General features: G+C 43.3%; 1 protein-coding gene across 1 annotated transcript; it reads right to left on the bottom strand.

The window, feature by feature from the left end:
* Positions 1–252: 252 nt before the first annotated feature.
* On the bottom strand, positions 253–20,589 carry LOC110441872 (sodium/glucose cotransporter 4-like). Its single transcript, XM_021485152.1, has 15 exons — positions 20,215–20,589; positions 10,961–11,032; positions 10,564–10,668; positions 9,785–9,844; positions 6,214–6,318; positions 5,795–5,900; positions 5,467–5,547; positions 4,810–5,015; positions 4,274–4,409; positions 3,932–4,039; positions 2,625–2,775; positions 2,144–2,312; positions 1,749–1,964; positions 1,413–1,518; positions 253–719 (listed from the first exon to the last, which is right to left on the bottom strand). The coding sequence occupies exons 1-15, from the start codon at positions 20,296–20,298 to the stop codon at positions 484–486; spliced, it is 1,941 nt and encodes a 646-aa protein (XP_021340827.1). The 5' UTR covers positions 20,299–20,589; the 3' UTR covers positions 253–483.
* Between the last annotated feature and the right edge of the window lie 742 nt (positions 20,590–21,331).

The following is a 21,331-nucleotide window of genomic DNA, read 5'->3' as shown; positions in this document are numbered from 1 at the left end:
TTAGAAAAGATTTAAGTGTTAGGGATAAGAAGTACATAAAGCGATTTCTCTTGAAAATATCTAAACGACTGACTTACGGAATGATACGTAATAGTTTAAACAAACGGTTATATTATCCCTTTTAAATAGAAGCAATCAACTAAACCACTAACTGGTGTCCATATAAGTTTTGGTTTTTATAATTATTTCTCTCTCTCGTAATTTTGCAGACGTGTGATATCAATTTGTGACAATGTACTTCAATTTAAATTTGTTTAATTCTATATCTTGTATCCCAAATTAGAAAGTTTGTTTATTTATAGCTGTTTGAAAGTACATACTGTACTTGCTCAGCAAAGTATTGAACTCGGGTGACATTTTATAACCAATTTAATAGTTTATTTGGTTAAAAGATTGAAGTGCGTGAACACTTAAACATAATGGCCTAGAGAGGCGATGATAGCTCGTTTGTGATTGGCTGAAATCCAAGAAGGATTTATCATGTCATCGGTAGAAGCCATACAGAAAGGCTGTTACTATTAGTCCAATGGCTGCATTGATATTTAACACCGTTGACCACCTCTTGTTCTCCTTCAGAAATCTCCTTGTCTGGGTCTCGTCAGTGCTTGGACTGGTCGCGCCGGAACTATCGTCAGGCATTCCACAAACAAAGTTACAGGCACGCTTTGCACATCCGACCGTTCTTTCATTCCCATCATCCGGTTCAGCTATTTGCACACCTGATATAAGAAGAGTCACAAACAGGTATAGAACTTGTTACCAGTAGCTTTTAAAAGATAAACATTCTTTATTTTACAACAATTATGAAACCGGTTATTACAACTGATATTAATCACGCTTGTTGGCACCACCCGACCGCCTAGAGATGAGGTGTAGCTTTTACATGATAGCTGCTAAATGCATTACATTATGACTATCTTAGGGACAGTTTTAGATATTCAGAATAAGGTGCTTTAAGGACGAATTGAGAATTACGTTCCAAACAGCATGTTTACACTCTATAATCAGTAAAACACATTCTACATCATACTCATTTGACTGAAATTCAAGGATATAGTAAGCAACATTTCGTACTGAGTAATGTGCACACTACATTAGTACTATACCAGTACACTATCAGGGTTGTTATTATAAACAGTGTTGACGAATACAACGCAGTGACGACTCGGAGAATTGTATGGGGGTAAGTAACAGGGTTTATTAATAGAAAATGTTGGCAGAGTAGGAGTGTCCTTAACCCTCCAAATCTTCAATGGAATTATAACAATTGAGTTCATAATGTAACGGTCTTACTTTTAAACGCTGACTACGGAACATGAGTTTAGAACATTTACACTTTAAACGCAGTAGAAATTTCTGTAATAGTTTCCTGTTATATAGTGTAGTGTCACAAATCACACTGGACATCATACCATTACTAGCCGGACGGTTATCCTTTGCCTGCTCGGTGTCACTGTCAGTAGAGTGGTCTCCCTTGTCTTCAGGTTTCATTCTGGTCCACCACGTCACTCCCACAAGCTACAATTAGAACAAACCCGTACCTAATATTGTTCTGCTTTAACCGGCAAGGGAAGTTGAAACAAACATTAACGGGATTGGTTTGTTTTAAAGGCGTCATTTCAGAACTATATCTTCTATGTTGTACAATAAATGAAGCTCCATAGTAAACATGTGAATCAAATGAACCAAACCAGACAAAAAATACCAAAAGATGAATTAGGAATAAATAAAAATATTCCACTTCTTACCTCCTCCTCTTCCTGTGGACGTGTAGCCAGACTTATTATGATGATAGCAGCAGAGGTGACGACGATCATAATGGAGCCGAAGTATGTGTAATGAACCCTTAGGAGTACCGGCGGACGAGTTTCCGGATCTCCGCACTCAGGCGCTGGGTAGGCAAAGTCTAACGCCATCCGTATCACTCCGCACATATGCCCGATGATAATACCCCAGAATGCTCCCTGTGGATGTAAATAACAACTGCATTCAAACAAAGTTTTTGTATTTGTAAGTTCAACAGAAAACAATAAAAGTGTTTCTCGAAAAATATAGACATTAAATGTTATTTTTTAATCTTAACGTAACAATAATAGTCAAGGTAAGGTTGACGATTTAAGATTCTCCAAATACAGCTTCGTACCTGTTCATTCATTCGTTTCCAGAAAACGCCCAAGACAAACAGTGCTCCGATCGGCGTGCCCAGGTAGCCCTGAATGGACTGGATGTAGTTAAAGAGTTGTCCTCCTTGTGATGATCTAACGAGGGGAATCCATGCAATACTGATACCACACAGGATTACAATGAAGATCCTACAAATGATATTTTTAGAATAGGATCATCGTAATAGACAGATGAAAGTTAAGTGTTTGATAAGGCAGCAGGTCATATTTTGTTTCTTCAATGTTTGTCAAACAGAATACAATGTTTGTCAAACAGAAAATACACAAGAAAACCCAAAATCTGCAGTGGTCCCAAGTTACTCGCCTCTTATGACAACAGTGGACAACAATGAACATGCAGTTGGACAAAACAGGACCATTCTGTCCCCAAACCCACAGGGTTACATACCATAATGAAGCAAACTAAATGTGTTAATGGTGTAACAAGTTAGGTTACCACACCTGCCCACGATGAGGAGTTCCCGCTGTGTGGCCCTCGGTCGGGCTCTGCGCCACAGGTCCATAGTGAATATTGTACTGGAACTGTTAAAGATGGAGGTCAGGGAGCTCATGATGGCCGACAGCATGACTGCCATCAACAGGCCACGCACACCTAGGGATAAAGGTCAGAGCAAAATAAGAAGCGTTGTTCTTAATCTATAAAGAATTCGATGAAGTAATTATCGTTAATTCAAATACATTTGATTTTATGTATTTAAAATCGTTACACATAGCGTTGCATCTATAACTTTTTAATGTTTTGAATATATATACACACTGTCAACTAGTTGGTTCAGATGTAAGGCCAGAAGTACAGAGTGACAGGAAAATGATCAGCGGAAGTAGGACCTGATAACTTGACAATCCATCCATGTAATACATGATCAAGCAACATAACACACATGGAGGCACGCCCTTAAATGACCTTCGCTGTTGATAGGACGTTAAACCCTGAACAACCAACAGACCAACAAGCTACCCCCATATACTACGCTATCCCACCAGTAAGTATCAGAGACAGGATGATGATGTACAGCCATAGTGGTAATTTGTTAGTCTATAGGTAAAGGAGATAGATAAGCAGTACAGAGCTAGAGCAGCACATCACCTGACTCTTACGAATCAACTGAAATAAAGTTTTTTTTATTTTTATTTTTCTGACATTGTATAATGTCTTTGAGTACAGTACATGTGTTTTTGAGATTTGGTTTTATTGATTTTGTTATAAATGTCATAGTTACCAGTTGTAATCATTTAAGGGCGTAACTCAATCTGGCCGTAGTCTGTTGGCCCATCGTATAGCATGGTTACCCGGTCACATGACACAGACAACGAGTTTACTAGCTGTTGTAATTACCGGAAATGCTAAATGTTAAACAGTACTTTGATATGTCCATGACTGGGGACACACCCCATTGCCTTCCTCACTTGAGTGGACGTTCTGCACTAATGCTGAAATAAGGCATTGCCAAGCAAGGTGCTAAGAAACACAAAGATAGTTTGGAAGAGCAGAGAAAATATGAATATCCCAAGTGTTGAAAGGAGTGCAGCAGATTTATTTCGGTCACTTTTGTGTCCCCAATTAGAGGGTACAAAAGCAAATCCCAAATTCTGCCAGGGGTTCAACTCTCATCAGGTGCCTCTTACAGCTTTAGTGGGTAACAGCATTTTCTTTTCTCAATCCCCGACCTGCAGTTCATTTGAATATATCTGCAATTAATTGTTTCATTGACTTAGAACTGCATAAGATTTGCTTGACGTAAGCTTACCAAAGGGGAGTAACTCCAATACCAACTTGGGGTAGGCTATGTTTGAACAGCCAGCCGGGTTGTCGCAAACCTCCCTGCAAATGTCTGGGTCTACGCACGCAACCTCGTCTGTGAAAAAAAAGGAACAAACAGTTTTATGTCATGAAATGGCATATTGCACACGCTTGGATCATTAGAAAAGGTGTAAAATTAATATTTCAAATAATATTGCATTCTTGACATACTATTTAGTTAGTGTACTTGTCTCGATATCAAAACTTACAAACACCAGTAACACTTGTGAATTAAACGTTGAAATTTTAGGTTACTGTTACGAAAAAAGGAGGATGTTTTCATCCTTACCTGGGAACAGAGCTCGACTAATCATCCCCGGGAAGATCATAAGGAAGATCGGCAGTAGTTTGAGGTAGCCGGCCATGATTGATCCCCCTTTGGCGTGAGACAGGTTCTTGGCCGCTAGAGTGCGCTGGACTATAACCTGGAATGACGCAGCATGGGGGACTTGTGATGAACAATTACAATGGGTTTCACCCAGGTGAATGACAAAGAATACCAACTATATAACATATATTAAGTGTGATGACATGCCGATAAATATCGCAAAATTAAATATCAAGTTATTGAGGTAGCACTAGTTAAGTAGAAACAAATATGTTTATCCACAACGGATAGTTTCCGCGTTTAGATCCTCTCATTCACTCGTCATCGTCATTTTCTTGATATACTCTCCTCCTCGCCCTGTAGTATAGTTACCATGTGTCTAACATTTAAGCATACCGACCATGTTAAGGGTGCAGAGCCAAGATAACAATTTATATTTAAAAAATATAACGTCCCTACCCATTCCAGTTGACTGTAGTCGACCTTTTAAGCATTACCTGATCACAGCACCAGTACCAGAGACAGCCTATGGAGCTCTGAAGTAACAGTCCCGGCCATGGATTGTCTCCCGTGATCGGATCCCTGAAGATGTGGAAAGCGTCATCACGCGGGAGACCGCACGTGCTGTTGGGCTCGCGCACTGAGGGCACCGCCTCCATATATAACCGCTGCAGGTTGTTATACCCTCCGATCTTGTTAAAACCTTATTTTTTACAAGTGTTAAAAATCATTCGAAAATCATTTTCATGTTTAGTGATAAGTAAAAGTCTCAGGACAAATGCGTTACAGTGCAATAAAACTCGTCTTAATGACACTGATTTGAATGTTATTGCAACAACGTAAATGTTATTACAACTTTTCGTATATACAACTTAATTTTAAACTAGAATGTATCTAAACAAAAATTAGAGTTGAATATAAAAGGATTTAAAATTATCATCTAATGACAACAAGCACATTTTTGTTATTTTAAAGTTGCGTTAACGACACATTAAGGCTATCTTGGTTTGAACAACCAGGCCATGAAGAGATAAGCGTTTCCAAAGGATAAACTAAACACACAGTCGTTGAGCATTTTTTTAGAATCATCCGACGGTACTTAAGCTGGAAATCAAAGATAAGGAATCACAGAGTTGGTTGGTTTCTAGACTTACTTATGCCCACCAATGCCAAGGCACCAATGGTCATGACTCCGGTCTGGAAGGTGTCGGTGTAGATGACGGCGGCCAGTCCACCTGTAGGGGACACAGACAATCAATGTTATTACTAGTGTCCTTGTGGCATTAAATATGTTTAAATGAAAACAGAAATGTTAGTTAATATATAATGCAATCAAGGGCTGTGCAATACATGTCTAATGTTTCTCCTGTAGAAAATATACAATCGTAGAAAAATCAATAGAATGGCAGAAATATACATGGAATAAAAGTTAAATGATAGACAAGTTACAGATACAAATGCAAATAAGTTAAGACTACTTACCGAGTATGGTATAAATTGCTGTTACCCCCAGCAAAGCCACGATACTGAGGTACATGTCCCAGCCCAGAGCCAGCTGTATGAATAACGCCCCGGCAAATATACTCACCTATAAAACACAAGGAAACTAATATAGAAGGTAGCAGACACAAGCATGTACGTTCTCGTGTGTAAGACCAATATATACTCACTTGTAAAACAATTAGTTTACATTTATCATCCCTATTTCCATCGCCCTTTCATATTTCCTACTGCTGGAGAGAAAGGTCATGTTACTATCATAATGTGATAATAAATAGTACTATAATGTTAGTCATATCCAATAAAACACGCCTCCAACAAGACACTCTTCAATCGAACCTGTGAATTTGTTTAGTCAACCAACGTTGCCACCAACCCTTTCAAACGCGCCCAATACTCACGGCCAACTTGGTGATGATATATAATATGAGGGCCAGCACACTGAGATAGATCCGGATCCGATAACCACCGAACCGCTTCTCCATGTACTCCGGGAGGGTGTATACCTGTGTGACGTCATACAAAGAGTGTTATTGGAACATTTGTGTGGGGAAGGGTGCTATTTATGTTGCAGATTTGATCAAGTAAGCAAAGTATCGCGGGAAAATACTCTCAATAAACTAGGTAAATTGTCAATGATAACAGCCTTGGTGTGGGAAGGTTTTACTCAACAGTGCGGTCGTATAAAGAAAAGTCACTTAATTAAAACATCAAAACCGAATGATGCATTACATTTTACATGAAAAACGAGCATGCTTTTAACAGAAGTTGACGAATACTTTGCACGAACCGAAGTCGACGAGGGACTTAGTTTGTCAGATATATAGCAGGAAACTTAGTTCGCCAGATATATAAGAAGAGACTTAGTTTGTCAGATATATAACAGTAGACTTAGTTTGTCAGATATATAGAAGGAGACTTAATTTGTCAAATATATAACAATAGACTTAGTTTGTCAGATATATAGAAGGAGGCTTAGTTTGTCAAATATATACCAGTAGACTTAGTTTGTCAGATATATAGCAGGAGACTTAGTTTGTCAGATATATAGCAGGAAACTTAGTTTAACAAATGTATAGCAGGAGACTATGTTTGTCAAATATACAGCAGGAGACTAACATGAACTTTACAAACATGTTGAGAAACTAACAGCGGCGAATAAATGGTGATATACTTACCCCGGCGGATATGTGGAGATATATTTACCCTGGCAGATATGTAGTGAGATACATACACCGGCGGATATGTAGTGAGATACTTACACCAGCGAATATGTAGAGGGATATTTACCCTGACGGATATGTAGAGAAATACTTACACAGGCGGATATGTGGAGATAGACTTACACCGGCGGATATATTAGAGTTAATAGAATCTTTCACCCCCTTGGGGGTGAGATAGGAGAATCTCAACCCGAGGGGAAGGATTCTTAAGTTGCCAAACACGAGGCTTTGCCGAGTGTTTGGCAACTTAAGAATCTTTCCCCGAGGTTTGTGATTCCCCTCTCTCACCCCCAAGGGGGTGAATGCTTCTTTTTCTCTTACCCTGTTCTCACATTGTGTATCAAACACACAATGTAATGATAACGTTACATGCTAAATTCAGGGTTGACGTGACGTTGATGGATTGTTGACGTGACGTTGATGGATTGATGACGTGACGTCATTGTATTGTTGACATGACGTCATTTTATTGTTGAAGTGACGTCATGCCATTGTCATGAATAGGGGAATCTCCCCGTCTCAACCCTAGGGTGAGACAATGAATTATCTTACCCTGGACAGGGATACCCACCATTTTACCGGTGTGAAATTTTCTTTTCTCTTACCCTGAACAGGTTATCCGCACTTTTACCGGTGTGAGATTAATAGAATCTTTCACCCCCCTTGGGGCTGAGACAGGGTAATCTCACCCCGAGAGGTAAGGTTCTTAAGCTGTCAAACACGAGGCTTGCCTGTCTCCCTCCCAAGGGGGTGAATGATTATTACAGAAGTATGCGTCCAATATATCTTCCGGGGTAATGATGATGTCGTGATTATTTTAATGATAATAGTACACGGCTGGTCCTATGACGTGAACATGTAGATGTGATAGTTATAATGCCTAGCGTTTATAACTATCACATCTACATGTTCACGTCATAGGACCAGCCGTGTACTATGACGTGAACATGTAGATGTGATAGTTATAAACGCTAGGCATTATAACTATCACATCTACATGTTCACGTCATAGTACACGGCTGGTCCTATGACGTGAACATGTAGATGTGATAGTTATAAACGCTAGGCATTATAACTATCACATCTACATGTTCACGTCATAGGACCAGCCGTGTACTATTATCATTAAAATAATCACGACATCATCATTACCCCGGAAGATATATTGGACGCATTAATCATTCACCCCCTTGGGAGTGAGACAGGCAAGCCTCGTGTTTGACAACTTAAGAACCTTACCTCTCGGGTTGAGATTACCCTGTCTCACCCCCAAGGGGGGTGAAAGATTCTATTAATCTCACACCGGTAAAAGTGCGAATACACCTGTCCAGGGTAAGATAAATACTCGCCCCGTCGGATATGTAGAGACATACTTACATCAGCGGATATGTAGAAAGATATTTACCCCGGAAGATATATTGGACACATACTTCTGTACCCCGGCGGATATGTAGAGACATACTCACGCCGGCTGATATGTAGAGACATACTCACCCCGGCGGATATGTAGAGACATACTCACCCCGGCGAATATGTATACACATACTCACCCCGGCGGATATGTAGATATATACTCACCCCGGCGGATATGTAGAGATATACTCACCCCAGCGGATATGTATAGACATACTCACCCCGGCGGATATGTAGAGATATACTCACCCCATCGGATATGCAGAGACATACTCACCCCGGCTGATATGTAGAGACATACTCACCCCGGCGGATATGTATAGACATACTCACCCTGGCGGATATGTAGAGATATACTTACCCCAGCGGATATGTAGAGAGATACTTACACCGGCGGACATGTAGAAAGATATTTACCCCGGAAGATATATTGGACGCATACTTCTGTACCCCGGCGGATATGTAGAGACTAATAGAATCTTTCACCCCCTTGGGGGTGAGACAGGGTAATTTCAAGCCGAGGGGTAAGATTCTTAAGTTGTCAAACACGAGGCTTGCCGAGTGTTTGACAGCTTAAGAATCTTACCCCGAGGGTTGAGATCACACCGTCTCACTCCCAAGGGGGTGAATGATTATTTTTCTCTTACCCTGTGCTTACCCTCTTATGTATTTTATATAGACGTTACATCAATGCAAGACAATGTTGATGTGATGGGGCTGAATTGTCGACGTGACGTCATTGTATTGTTGCCGTGACGTCATGGTATTGTTGTTATGACGTCATACAATTGTTGAGAACGTGTAAAGAACACGTGTAGCTTGTCTCAAACCTAGGGTGAGATTAATAGAATATTTCACCCCCTTGGGGGTGAGATAGGAGAATCTCAACCCGAGGGGGTAAAAGCCTCGTGTTTGACACTTAAGAATCTCTCCCCGAGGGTTGAGATTCCACTATCTCACCCACAAGGGGGTGAATGATTCTTTTTCTCTTACCCTGTTCTTTCATTGTGTATCATATGCACAATGTAATGATAACGTTACATGCTAAATTCATGGTTGACGTGACGTTGAATGGATTGTTGACGGGACGTCATTGTATTGTTAAAGTGACGTCATGCCATTGTTAGGAATAGGGGAATCCCCCCGTCTCAACCCTAGGGGGAGACAAGGAAATCTCACACCGGTAAAAATGCGTATACACCTGTCCAGGGTAAGAGAAAAGAAAATCTCACACCGGTAATATGGTGGATATCCCTGTCCAGGGTAAGAGAAATACTCATCCCGGCGGATATGTAAGGATATACTCACCCCGGCGGATATGTAGAGACATACTCACCCCGGCGGATATGTAGACAGGTAGGAAGAACCAGCCCAGCAGCAGGACCAGCGGCATACTCTGGAACAGACGTTAAAGCATACAACATGTACATCTCACAATACGTACAACATTACACGTCTGTTGATGTATAGACACAGACATACATACAGTACAGTGTGGGTTATACCCGACGAAATTATTACAAAACCTGATGACATACAGGCATTAAAAAAAAAACGAGCAAAACGAATATCTGACATTTTGATCATAATTTTTATTTTTACAGTTAAATTCTTATCGGCAGTACCATTACAGGTTACTTGCCAAAAGCCTACATATCGTGAAAAATGCATTAACTGGAAACTCAATTCCAAAGTCTTGTTTGGTCTTCCTGTTAAATGGTAAAGCGCAAAGAGGTCCAGGTGTACATGTTTATTCTTACTGAATGTGTCCCATTTGTGATCATAATCTCAACCACCACACCTACTGTTATAAAACACGGACTTTCAACTTCAACTTATGGTCATACGTCGCGCCATCAATTAAATTTGTAGTATTATAGAATATTTTGAAATTCTGTATTTAAAGTCTCTGTTAACATTTCTTCTTGCTTTAACTCATTGTTTACCACCATTCATCCTCGTTTTAAAACGAAATAACGCCGTAAAGTTTATGGTTGTATTAATAGTGGCGGACTTCACTGGCAATCGGTGACACATACATTTAGCTTGTTATACTCGGAACACCTCTTGAACAGTCAAGAGAAGTTATGTCATCTGTATGACGGGGATACTTACAAACCATTCGTAGGAGATCATGGCTATTCCAGCAGCCGCCCCCGTGCCGGCTAGTCCAACAAAGTGTTCACTGCCGATGTTACTGGAGAACAGGGATGCACCCACCTGTAATGATACAGTTATCACGTGTTTTACTCGTGTAATTAAACTGAGTATGGTAGTGTTCATATGATACATGACATTCTTTATACATTTCTTTAAAGTTAGATTCTTACTTCAGGAAAACAAACATTTGCCTGTATTGTTTAGCTTTTGTGATAATAAGGAGTAGATATTTACCATTAACTTTATGTTTGGAATCATTTTGAAGTTGAGTGACAAAGTCAAGAAATTTTAAATCAAAATAATGTTAATGCGTATAAGAGTATGTATAACTTTGTCAGCAAAACAACTGTACCGGCCACCAAGAGATGTTGCGCCCCGCCAGGAAGTAGCTATTGACGTCATTCCGGTTCCGGCGAAACACCGTCTGTAATTAATTGAAGCAGAACTGTTTCAGTGATTCGTTACTTTCGAGGTGTACTGTATCAATATACCAAGGTTTCCCGGGCTATGCTACGTAAAATTCTCATGAAAGTTTGACTGTCTTCCACAATTCAAAAAACATAGCTTGGGAAGAATCGTAATTCGATTCGCGGGAAATGGCATCTTATAATGGGCCCAGTCTAATGTTAACTTCACAACACCAACTTACATAGACTTAGTCAAAGATTTGTTTTAGACAGCTAATTAGCATGGCTTTAATGTTTGCTTTGTGGCAGTAACACGTGAAACAGAGGACCAGTATAGGCTAATTTTAGATTAATAACAGCTACAATGTTCTGATCATGGACTCGGTGTATACCTGGCCTACCTGTGTTTTGAATCTATTTCTACAGGTGATATTTATGGCAGCTTAAGATTGAAAATAAAAATGTATTGCTTCTATTTATCTGTTAAATAATGTTATACTGCCCAAAATCAATGAAAACCCTTTTTTACTTTAAAACAAATAATAACAGATTGTCCTCTTACATTTGAATTCAGGCGAGAGTGGCAATGTACTTATGGTCTCCTCTCGTGTTGTAAATAACGGGCTGTATCAGTGGCTTTGGCACTCGTAAGCACTAACACAAGAATCTTTCACTAACAAAGTATTAACATTTACTTAGAAGCTTTAATTCAATCCGATCGTAAATAAAGTAGGTTTGTGTGGCGTTCTGCTGGTCCCGCGCGATCTTATCTTCCCTCGCAGGACGTACCGCAGGATGGCATACACTAAAACATTGTCTTGTATTTATGGTAAGGTTTGGAGTGGTCTGGTCCGAGTTTTATTATAGATCTGGTATCGTGTGGTCCTCAAGGCTGGTCTCTTGGTGAGGTCCTGTGAGTCTGATCTCAGGCATTAGCCTGGTCTAGTATCCTTTATAAGCGCGCATACAAATCACTTGTTTCAACGGCTCCTCTTGCTGTGAGACACACAGTTGCAGATGCCACGGAAATGGGGTGTTGTTTTTGTTTTGAATTCTTCAACAACTACCCGTCCCAATGGGTTTACTTCTTAGTGTATACATTTAGAGATATTATGTTGATAATGATTTAATCGTTTGTCTTGCTTACTACTCCACAGCACGCCACACTATAAACTTACCTAGTTCGGATGGCATTCGATGTGCTGGACCACGTGTTCTAAACGTTTGGCTTATTTTGGTTTAACGTCCTATTAACAGCTTGTGCGCAGTGTATGCGTGCATGCGTGTGTGTATGCATGTGACATGGTAAGTTGTTGTGCTTGCCTCCTTGTAATAGCACGGATATGTACCAACTTTAAAGTGCCATCTCACTAAAATGCCATGCCGAAGGCACCCAGCACAGCATTCCGTCCAGTCACATTATACTGACAACGGGTGACCCAGGTGTTGCCTCTCCCTGAACGTTAAGCAGGGAATAGCAACTACCATTTTAAAGGCCTGGTGACAGAACCCATTGCCTTCCTCACCTGGGCAAACGTGTTAACGTCATTATTGTCATGACGTCATATTTGTAACGTTAGATACCACTGACCCTCGTCGGAAGATGGCTGTTCAATTCATTGAAAAAGCATAAACGATACATATTTTTATGCTTATGATGAATTTTGATAAGCTTATTTGAATTCATATGACATTTGAATACTCAATATGGTAAATATAAGCACTCAACTGTGTTCATATGGCATTTACGGTTTAGTTAAATTACACTGATTTGCAAAGTATAATGCCTAGCGTTTATAACTATCACATCTACATGTTCACGTCATAGGACCAGCCGTGTACTATTATCATTAAAATAATCACGACATCAGTTATATCAATGTGAACTTTAAATTTGAAGGTTAGAAAAAAAGAGAGACCAGACCACGAGGTCAAACCGTACCAGACCACGAGGTCAAACCGTACCAGACCACTGAGACTAGAACAAGGGGTCAAACGGGACAACACCACTCAGACCATATCAAGAGGTCAAACCGGACCAAGCCTCTGGGACTAGAACAAGGGGTCAAACCGGACAAGACCACAAAGACCAAAACAGGGGGTCAAACCGGAAAAGACCAGTGAGATCAGAACAATGGGTCAAACCGGACAAGACCAGTGAGATCAGAACAATGGGTCAAACCGGACAAGACCATTGAGATCAGAACAATGGGTCAAACTGGACAAGACCACTGAGATCAGAACAATGGGTCAAACCGGACAAGACCACTGAGACTAGAACAAGGGGTCAAACCGGACAAGACCACTGAGACTAAAACAAGGGGTCAAACCGGGCAAGACCACTGAGATCAGAACAATGGGTCAAACCGGACAAGGCTACTGCGACCAGAACAAGGGGTCACACCGGACAAGACTACTGAGATCAGAACAAGGGGTCAAACCGGACAAGACCAGTGAGATCAGAACAATGGGGCAAACCGGACAAGACCATTGAGATCAGAACAAGGGGTCAAACCGGACAAGACTACTGAGATCAGAACAATGGGTCAATCCGGACAAGACCACTGAGACTAGAACAAGGGATCAAACCGGACAAGACCACTGATACTAGAACAAGGGGTCAAACCGGGCAAGACCACTGAGATCAGAACAATGGGTCAACCCGGACAAGACCACTGAGACTAGAACAAGGGGTCAAACCGGGCAAGACTACTGCGACCAGTACAAGGGGTCAAACCGGACAAGACTACTGCGACCAGCACAAGGGGTCAAACCGGACAAGACTACTGCGACCAGCACAAGGGGTCAAACCGGACAAGACTACTGCGACCAGCACAAGGGGTCAAACCGGACAAGACTACTGCGACCAGAACAAGGGGGCAAACCGGACAAGACCACTGTGACCAGAACAAGAGGTCAAACCGGACAAGACCACTGTGACCAGAACAATGGGTCAAACCGGACAAGACCACTGCGACCAGAACAAGGGGTCAAACCGGCCAAGACTACTGCGACCAGAACAAGGGGTCAAACCGGGCAAGACTACTGAGACCAGAACAAGGGGTCAAACCGGACAAGACTACTGAGATCAGAACAATGGGTCAATCCGGACAAGACCACTGAGACTAGAACAAGGGATCAAACCGGACAAGACCACTGATACTAGAACAAGGGGTCAAACCGGGCAAGACCACTGATACTAGAACAAGGGGTCAAACCGGACAAGACCACTCAGATCAGAACAATGGGTCAAACCGGACAAGACTACTCAGATCAGAACAATGGGTCAACCCGGACAAGACTACTGCGACCAGAACAAGGGGTAAAACCGGACAAGACCACTGAGATCAGAACAATGGGTCAACCCGGACAAGACTACTGCGACCAGAACAAGGGGGCAAACCGGACAAGACCACTGTGACCAGAACAAGGGGTCAAACCGGAGAAGACCACTGTGACCAGAACAAGGGGTCAAACCGGAAAAGACCACTGTGACCAGAACAAGGGGTCAAACCGGAAAAGACCACTGTGACCAGAACAAGGGGTCAAACCGGAGAAGACCACTGTGACCAGAACAAGGGGTCAAACCGGAGAAGACCACTGTGACCAGAACAAGGGGTCAAACCGGGCAAGACCACTGAGATCAGAACAATGGGTCAACCCGGACAAGACCACTGAGACTAGAACAAGGGGTCAAACCGGGCAAGACTACTGGGACCAGAACAAGGGGTCAAACCGGACAAGACTACTCAGATCAGAACAATGGGTCAACCCGGACAAGACTACTGCGACCAGAACAAGGGGTCAAACCGGACAAGACTACTCAGATCAGAACAATTGGTCAAACCGGACAAGACTACTGAGATCAGAACAAGGGGTCAAATCGGACAAGACCACTGAGATCAGAACAATGGGTCAAACCGCGCAAGACTACTGCGACCAGAACAAGGGGTCAAACCGGGCAAGACCACTGATATCAGAACAATGGGTCAAACCGGACAAGACTACTTCGACCAGAACAAGGGGTCAAACCGGACAAGACCACTGAGATCAGAACAATGGGTCAAACCGGACAAGACTACTGAGATCAGAACAAGGGGTCAAACCGGACAAGACCACTGAGATCAGAACAATGGGTCAAACCGGACAAGACTACTGCGACCAGAACAAGGGGTCAAACCGGGCAAGACCACTGAGATCAGAACAATGGGTCAAACCGGACAAGACTACTGAGATCAGAACAAGGGGTCAAACCGGACAAGACCACTGAGACTAGAACAAGGGGTCAAACCGGGCAAGACCACTGAGACTAGAACAAGGGGTCAAACTGGACAAGACCACTGAGACTAGAACAAGGGGTCAAACCGGACAAGACCACTGAGACTAGAACAAGGGGTCAAACCGGGCAAGACCACTGAGACTAGAAAAAGGGGTCAAACCGGGCAAGACCACTGAGACTAGAACAAGGGGTCAAACCGGACAAGACCACTGAGACTAGAACAAGGGGTCAAACCGGGCAAGACTACTGCGACCAGAACAAGGGGTCAAACCGAACAAGACCACTGAGATCAGAACAATGGGTCAAACTGAAAAAGACCACTGAGACTAGAACAATGGGTAAACCGGGCAAGACCACTCAGACTAGAACAAGGGGTCAAACCGGACAAGACCACTGAGACTAGAACAAGGGGTCGAACCGGGCAAGACTACTGCGACCATAACAACGGGTCAAACCGGACAAGACCACTGGGATCAGAACAATGGGTCAAATCGGACAAGACCACTGTGACCAGAACAACGGGCCAAACCGGACAAGACCACTGAGACCAGAACAAGGGGTCAAACCGTACAAGACCACTGATATCAGAACAAGGGGTCAAACCGGACAAGCCCACTGGGATCAGAACAAGGGGTCAAACCGGACAAGCCCACTGGGATCAGAACAAGGGGTCAAACCGGGCAAGACTACTGCGACCAGAACAACGGGTCAAACCGGACAAGACTACTGAGATCAGAACAACGGGTCAAACCGGACAAGACTACTGCGACCAGAACAAGGGGTCAAACCGGACAAGACCACTGAGATCAGAACAATGGGTCAAACCGGACAAGACTACTGAGATCAGAACAAGGGGTCAAACCGGACAAGACCACTGAGACCAGAACAAGGGGTCAAACCGGGCAAGACCACTGAGACTAGAACAAGGGGTCAAACCGGACAAGACCACTGAGATCAGAACAAGGGGTCAAACCGGACAAGACCACTGAGATCAGAACAAGGGGTCAAACCGGACAAGACCAGTGAGATCAGAACAATGGGTCAAACCGGACAAGACTACTGAGATCAGAACAATGGGTCAAACCGGACAAGACTACTGCGACCAGAACAAGGGGTCAAACCGGACAAGACTACTGAGATCAGAACAATGGGTCAAACCGGACAAGACTACTGCGACCAGAACAAGGGGTCAAACCGGACAAGACTACTCAGATCAGAACAATGGGTCAAACCGGACAAGACCACTGAGACTAGAACAAGGGGTCAAAACGGACAAGACCACTGAGACTAAAACAAGGGGTCAAACCGGGCAAGACCACTGAGACTAGAACAATGGGTCAAACCGGGCAAGACCACTGAGACTAGAACAAGGGGTCAAACTGGACAAGACCACTGAGACTAGAACAAGGGGTCAAACCGGACAAGACCACTGAGACTAGAACAAGGGGTCAAACCGGGCAAGACCACTGAGACTAGAACAAGGGGTCAAACCGGGCAAGACCACTGAGACTAGAACAAGGGGTCAAACCGGACAAGACCACTGAGACTAGAACAAGGGGTCAAACCGGACAAGACCACTGAGACTAGAACAAGGGGTCAAACCGGACAAGACCACTGAGACTAGAACAAGGGGTCAAACCGGGCAAGACCACTGAGACTAGAACAAGGGGTCAAACCGGACAAGACCACTGAGACTAGAACAAGGGGTCAAACCGGACAAGACCACTGAGACTAGAACAAGGGGTCAAACCGGACAAGACCACTGAGACTAGAACAAGGGGTCAAACCGGACAAGACCACTGAGACTAGAACAAGGGGTCAAACCGGACAAGACCACTGAGACTAGAACAAGGGGTCAAACCGGACAAGACCACTGAGACTAGAACAAGGGGTCAAACCGGACAAGACCACTGAGACTAGAACAAGGGGTCAAACCGGACAAGACCACTGAGACTAGAACAAGGGGTCAAACCGGACAAGACCACTGAGACTAGAACAAGGGGTCAAACCGGGCAAGACCACTGAGACTAGAACAAGGGGTCAAACCGGACAAGACCACTGAGACTAGAACAAGGGGTCAAACCGGACAAGACCACTGAGACTAGAACAAGGGGTCAAACCGGACAAGACCACTGAGACTAGAACAAGGGGTCAAACCGGACAAGACCACTGAGACTAGAACAAGGGGTCAAACCGGACAAGACCACTGAGACTAGAACAAGGGGTCAAACCGGACAAGACCACTGAGACTAGAACAAGGGGTCAAACCGGACAAGACCACTGAGACTAGAACAAGGGGTCAAACCGGACAAGACCACTGAGACTAGAACAAGGGGTCAAACCGGACAAGACCACTGAGACTAGAACAAGGGGTCAAACCGGACAAGACCACTGAGACTAGAACAAGGGGTCAAACCGGACAAGACCACTGAGACTAGAACAAGGGGTCAAACCGGACAAGACCACTGAGACTAGAACAAGGGGTCAAACCGGGCAAGACCACTGAGACTAGAACAAGGGGTCAAACCGGACAAGACCACTGAGACTAGAACAAGGGGTCAAACCGGACAAGACCACTGAGACTAGAACAAGGGGTCAAACCGGACAAGACCACTGAGACTAGAACAAGGGGTCAAACCGGACAAGACCACTGAGACTAGAACAAGGGGTCAAACCGGACAAGACCACTGAGACTAGAACAAGGGGTCAAACCGGACAAGACCACTGAGACTAGAACAAGGGGTCAAACCGGACAAGACCACTGAGACTAGAACAAGGGGTCAAACCGGACAAGACCACTGAGACTAGAACAAGGGGTCAAACCGGGCAAGACCACTGAGACTAGAACAAGGGGTCAAACCGGACAAGACCACTGAGACTAGAACAAGGGGTCAAACCGGACAAGACCACTGAGACTAGAACAAGGGGTCAAACCGGACAAGACCACTGAGACTAGAACAAGGGGTCAAACCGGACAAGACCACTGAGACTAGAACAAGGGGTCAAACCGGACAAGACCACTGAGACTAGAACAAGGGGTCAAACCGGACAAGACCACTGAGACTAGAACAAGGGGTCAAACCGGACAAGACCACTGAGACTAGAACAAGGGGTCAAACCGGACAAGACCACTGAGACTAGAACAAGGGGTCAAACCGGACAAGACCACTGAGACTAGAACAAGGGGTCAAACCGGACAAGACCACTGAGACTAGAACAAGGGGTCAAACCGGACAAGACCACTGAGACCAGAACAAGGGGTCAAACCGGGCAAGACCACTGAGATCAGAACAAGGGGTCAAACCGGACAAGACTACTGAGATCAGAACAACGGGTCAAACCGGGCAAGACTACTGAGATCAGAACAACGGGTCAAACCGGGCAAAACCACTGAGACTAGAACAAGGGGTCAAACCGGGCAAGACCACTGAGATCAGAACAAGGGGTCAAACCGGAAAAGACCACTGTGACCAGAACAACGGGTCAAACCGGGCAAGACTACTGAGATCACAACAACGGGTCAAACCGGGCAAGACCACTGATATCAGAACAACGGGTCAAACCGGGAAAGACTACTGAGATCAGAACAACGGGGCAAACCGGGCAAAACCACTGAGAATAGAACAAGGGGTCAAACCGGGCAAGACCATTGAGATCAGAACAAGGGGTCAAGCCGGGCAAGACCACTGAGATCAGATCAAGGGGTCAAACCGGACAAGACCACTGAGATCAGAACAAGGGGTCAAACCAGACAAAACCAGTGTAACCAGAACAAGTGGTCAAACCGAACAAGACCACTGAGATCAGAACAAGGGGTCAAACTGGACAAGACCACTGCGACCTGAACAAGGGGTCAAACCGGACAAGACCACTGTGACCAGAACAATGGGTCAAACCGGACAAGACCACTGTGACCAGAACAAGGGGTCAAACCGGACAAGACCACTGTGCCCAGAACAATGGGTCAAACCGGACAAGACCACTGTGACCAGAACAAGGGGTCAAACTGGATAAGACCACTGCGACCTGAACAAGGGGTCAAACCGGACAAGATCACTGTGACCCGATCAACAGGTCAAACCAGATCCAAAGCAATGAGACCAAGACCCATATTCCTGAAACTGTTCTCGTGCTCAAGCATGGACTTAACTCAGTTAAATCATGTCAAACAATCAAAAATAGTAAAATAAAAAAAGTAACATTGAAAACAGCATTTGGCTTTAAGTCCCTTCGATTCTTTTCTTAAACATTCACAAAATGATATTTATTTTATTAATTTATAACCAGAGCAAGAAATAATTCTTGAGCACAAAACCCATGCTTGGTATGAGACCGATCTTATCAATACGGGCCCTGATTAAGAGGCCAGATAGTGCAGACTAGGAAATGTGTTAGTGTATGCCCTGTAGTGTAAGCGAGGGGGATGGCAGGGAGGAGGGGGCACGACACCTACTGGGTGGTTATTCGACCTCGAAGTCGACCTAGCACATAAAGGTCTCTGTGTGTGAGAAATAGTCACTTCCCCTGACATAAATACAATCCGATAAGTATTTACAAAGGACCGGACGGTCATTCGGGCCTGTTTGACCATCTTTTATTATGATTAATAGTTTTTGTCTTCGAAAATAATGACATATATAGTTTACCAATCATCATAATCCCTATTCCCCGAACAAAGCAGCGTGATAATAAAACAATGTACGTGGCGAGTAAAAGTCACTTTTAGGTTCGTGATTTGTTTACAAATACTTTTCGTGATACATTATGCAAAACACGTAAATTTACAAACTTGTAAGTTTATCATTAAAATGTAACTTTTACTATGAAAGACGTCTGTATGCAAATACACGGCCCCAGTAACTCACTTCGTGCTCGCCTGTGTTTATAATGTGTTTAAAAACAGCCAGGGATTATACTTACCCACATCCCGACGATGAGAACGCAGATGAAATAGAGAACGACGACAGTTATGTCTGCCCAGTGGTCAAGCCCTCGAGTGGCCATGTTGAAAAGTCTTATAGGTCAGTATCCTAGACCCGTTTTAGCTTACTTTCCACAATAGTGTAATAACTACGTAGTCCTGTCTTGGACATCAGTGACTTTTTAACGATGACCTTTGACCCAGTGCCAGTTGTCGACCTCTCTAGAGTTCTCCTGATACTGCTGCTGAGTTACGCGGAAGTCACCGTCCACGACAAGGCGGTATTTTACGTGCGAATACTGGACTGAGGTACATGTGTACGCGCTGCAGTGTATGCGCAGTCCTTGTTGACATCCTTGACTGTGTAGAAATTTGATAAAGGCAGGGCTGCAGAAACGTTATCTTATGTAGGTCAGTCCAGCGACGTTCACTTATCTGAGACTTAATTAAAATCACCAAACACATTTACAGGCCCCAAGGTTATTCATTTATAACCTGATTAACATATGATTGACGCCCCTTTTGTTTACCTTTATCAGATACCTATAATAAGGCTATGTACGTATCTGGCTCTTTACCATAAAAAGTCAAACGTACACTTTGAAACAGGAATGATATATCTGCGTTGTCGCTACATGTATCACTAAAGTGCTATTTATAGTAAAACCTCGATATAATGCCCTTACAATTTGTAGATTTATTTTCCACCTCTTCATCTTTCAAGTTCCCATATTTTCTTCAATTATATCACAATTATCAACACAGCTGATCTTCTTTTCAGAACAACATTCTCTTTTTTCGGAACAAGATAAATACTACAGCAAAAGCTCGTCATTTCGTCTCCCGTAACATATCGCAAAACCCAATATATCGACAAATTCTCAGGTCCTGGGTAATGTCTGGCAGTATAACGAGAACTTTCTGTAGTATTTATATTGTCATTAAAATGGAGAATAATTGCTCTGAAAACATTGCTTGTTTTATCGCTTATGTAGCTTTCATGTGGTCACTTGTACTCACTTTTAATTGTACACCACATGTGTGTAATTTTTCTTGACGTCTGACAATATGTATCCATAATTTAAAAAGATATTGCGAAAAATGTTGGCGCTATAG

This window comes from Mizuhopecten yessoensis, unplaced genomic scaffold (assembly GCF_002113885.1).
Source record: "Mizuhopecten yessoensis strain PY_sf001 unplaced genomic scaffold, ASM211388v2 scaffold716153, whole genome shotgun sequence".
Classification (NCBI taxonomy): domain Eukaryota; kingdom Metazoa; phylum Mollusca; class Bivalvia; order Pectinida; family Pectinidae; genus Mizuhopecten; species Mizuhopecten yessoensis.
The sequence above is the reverse complement of the archived record's forward strand: the minus strand, read 5'-3'. Positions and strand labels throughout refer to the sequence as shown.

Coding starts and splice junctions, on each gene's coding strand:
- LOC110441872 (XM_021485152.1), bottom strand. CDS start 20,298: ATGGCCACTCGAGGGCTTGACCACTGGGCAGACATAACTGTCGTCGTT. Junction 5,548..5,794: donor AGCAATTTATACCATACTCG/GTAAGTAGTCTT, acceptor TGTCCCCTACAG/GTGGACTGGCCGCCGTCATC. Junction 1,519..1,748: donor GTCCACAGGAAGAGGAGGAG/GTAAGAAGTGGA, acceptor TTCTAATTGTAG/CTTGTGGGAGTGACGTGGTG.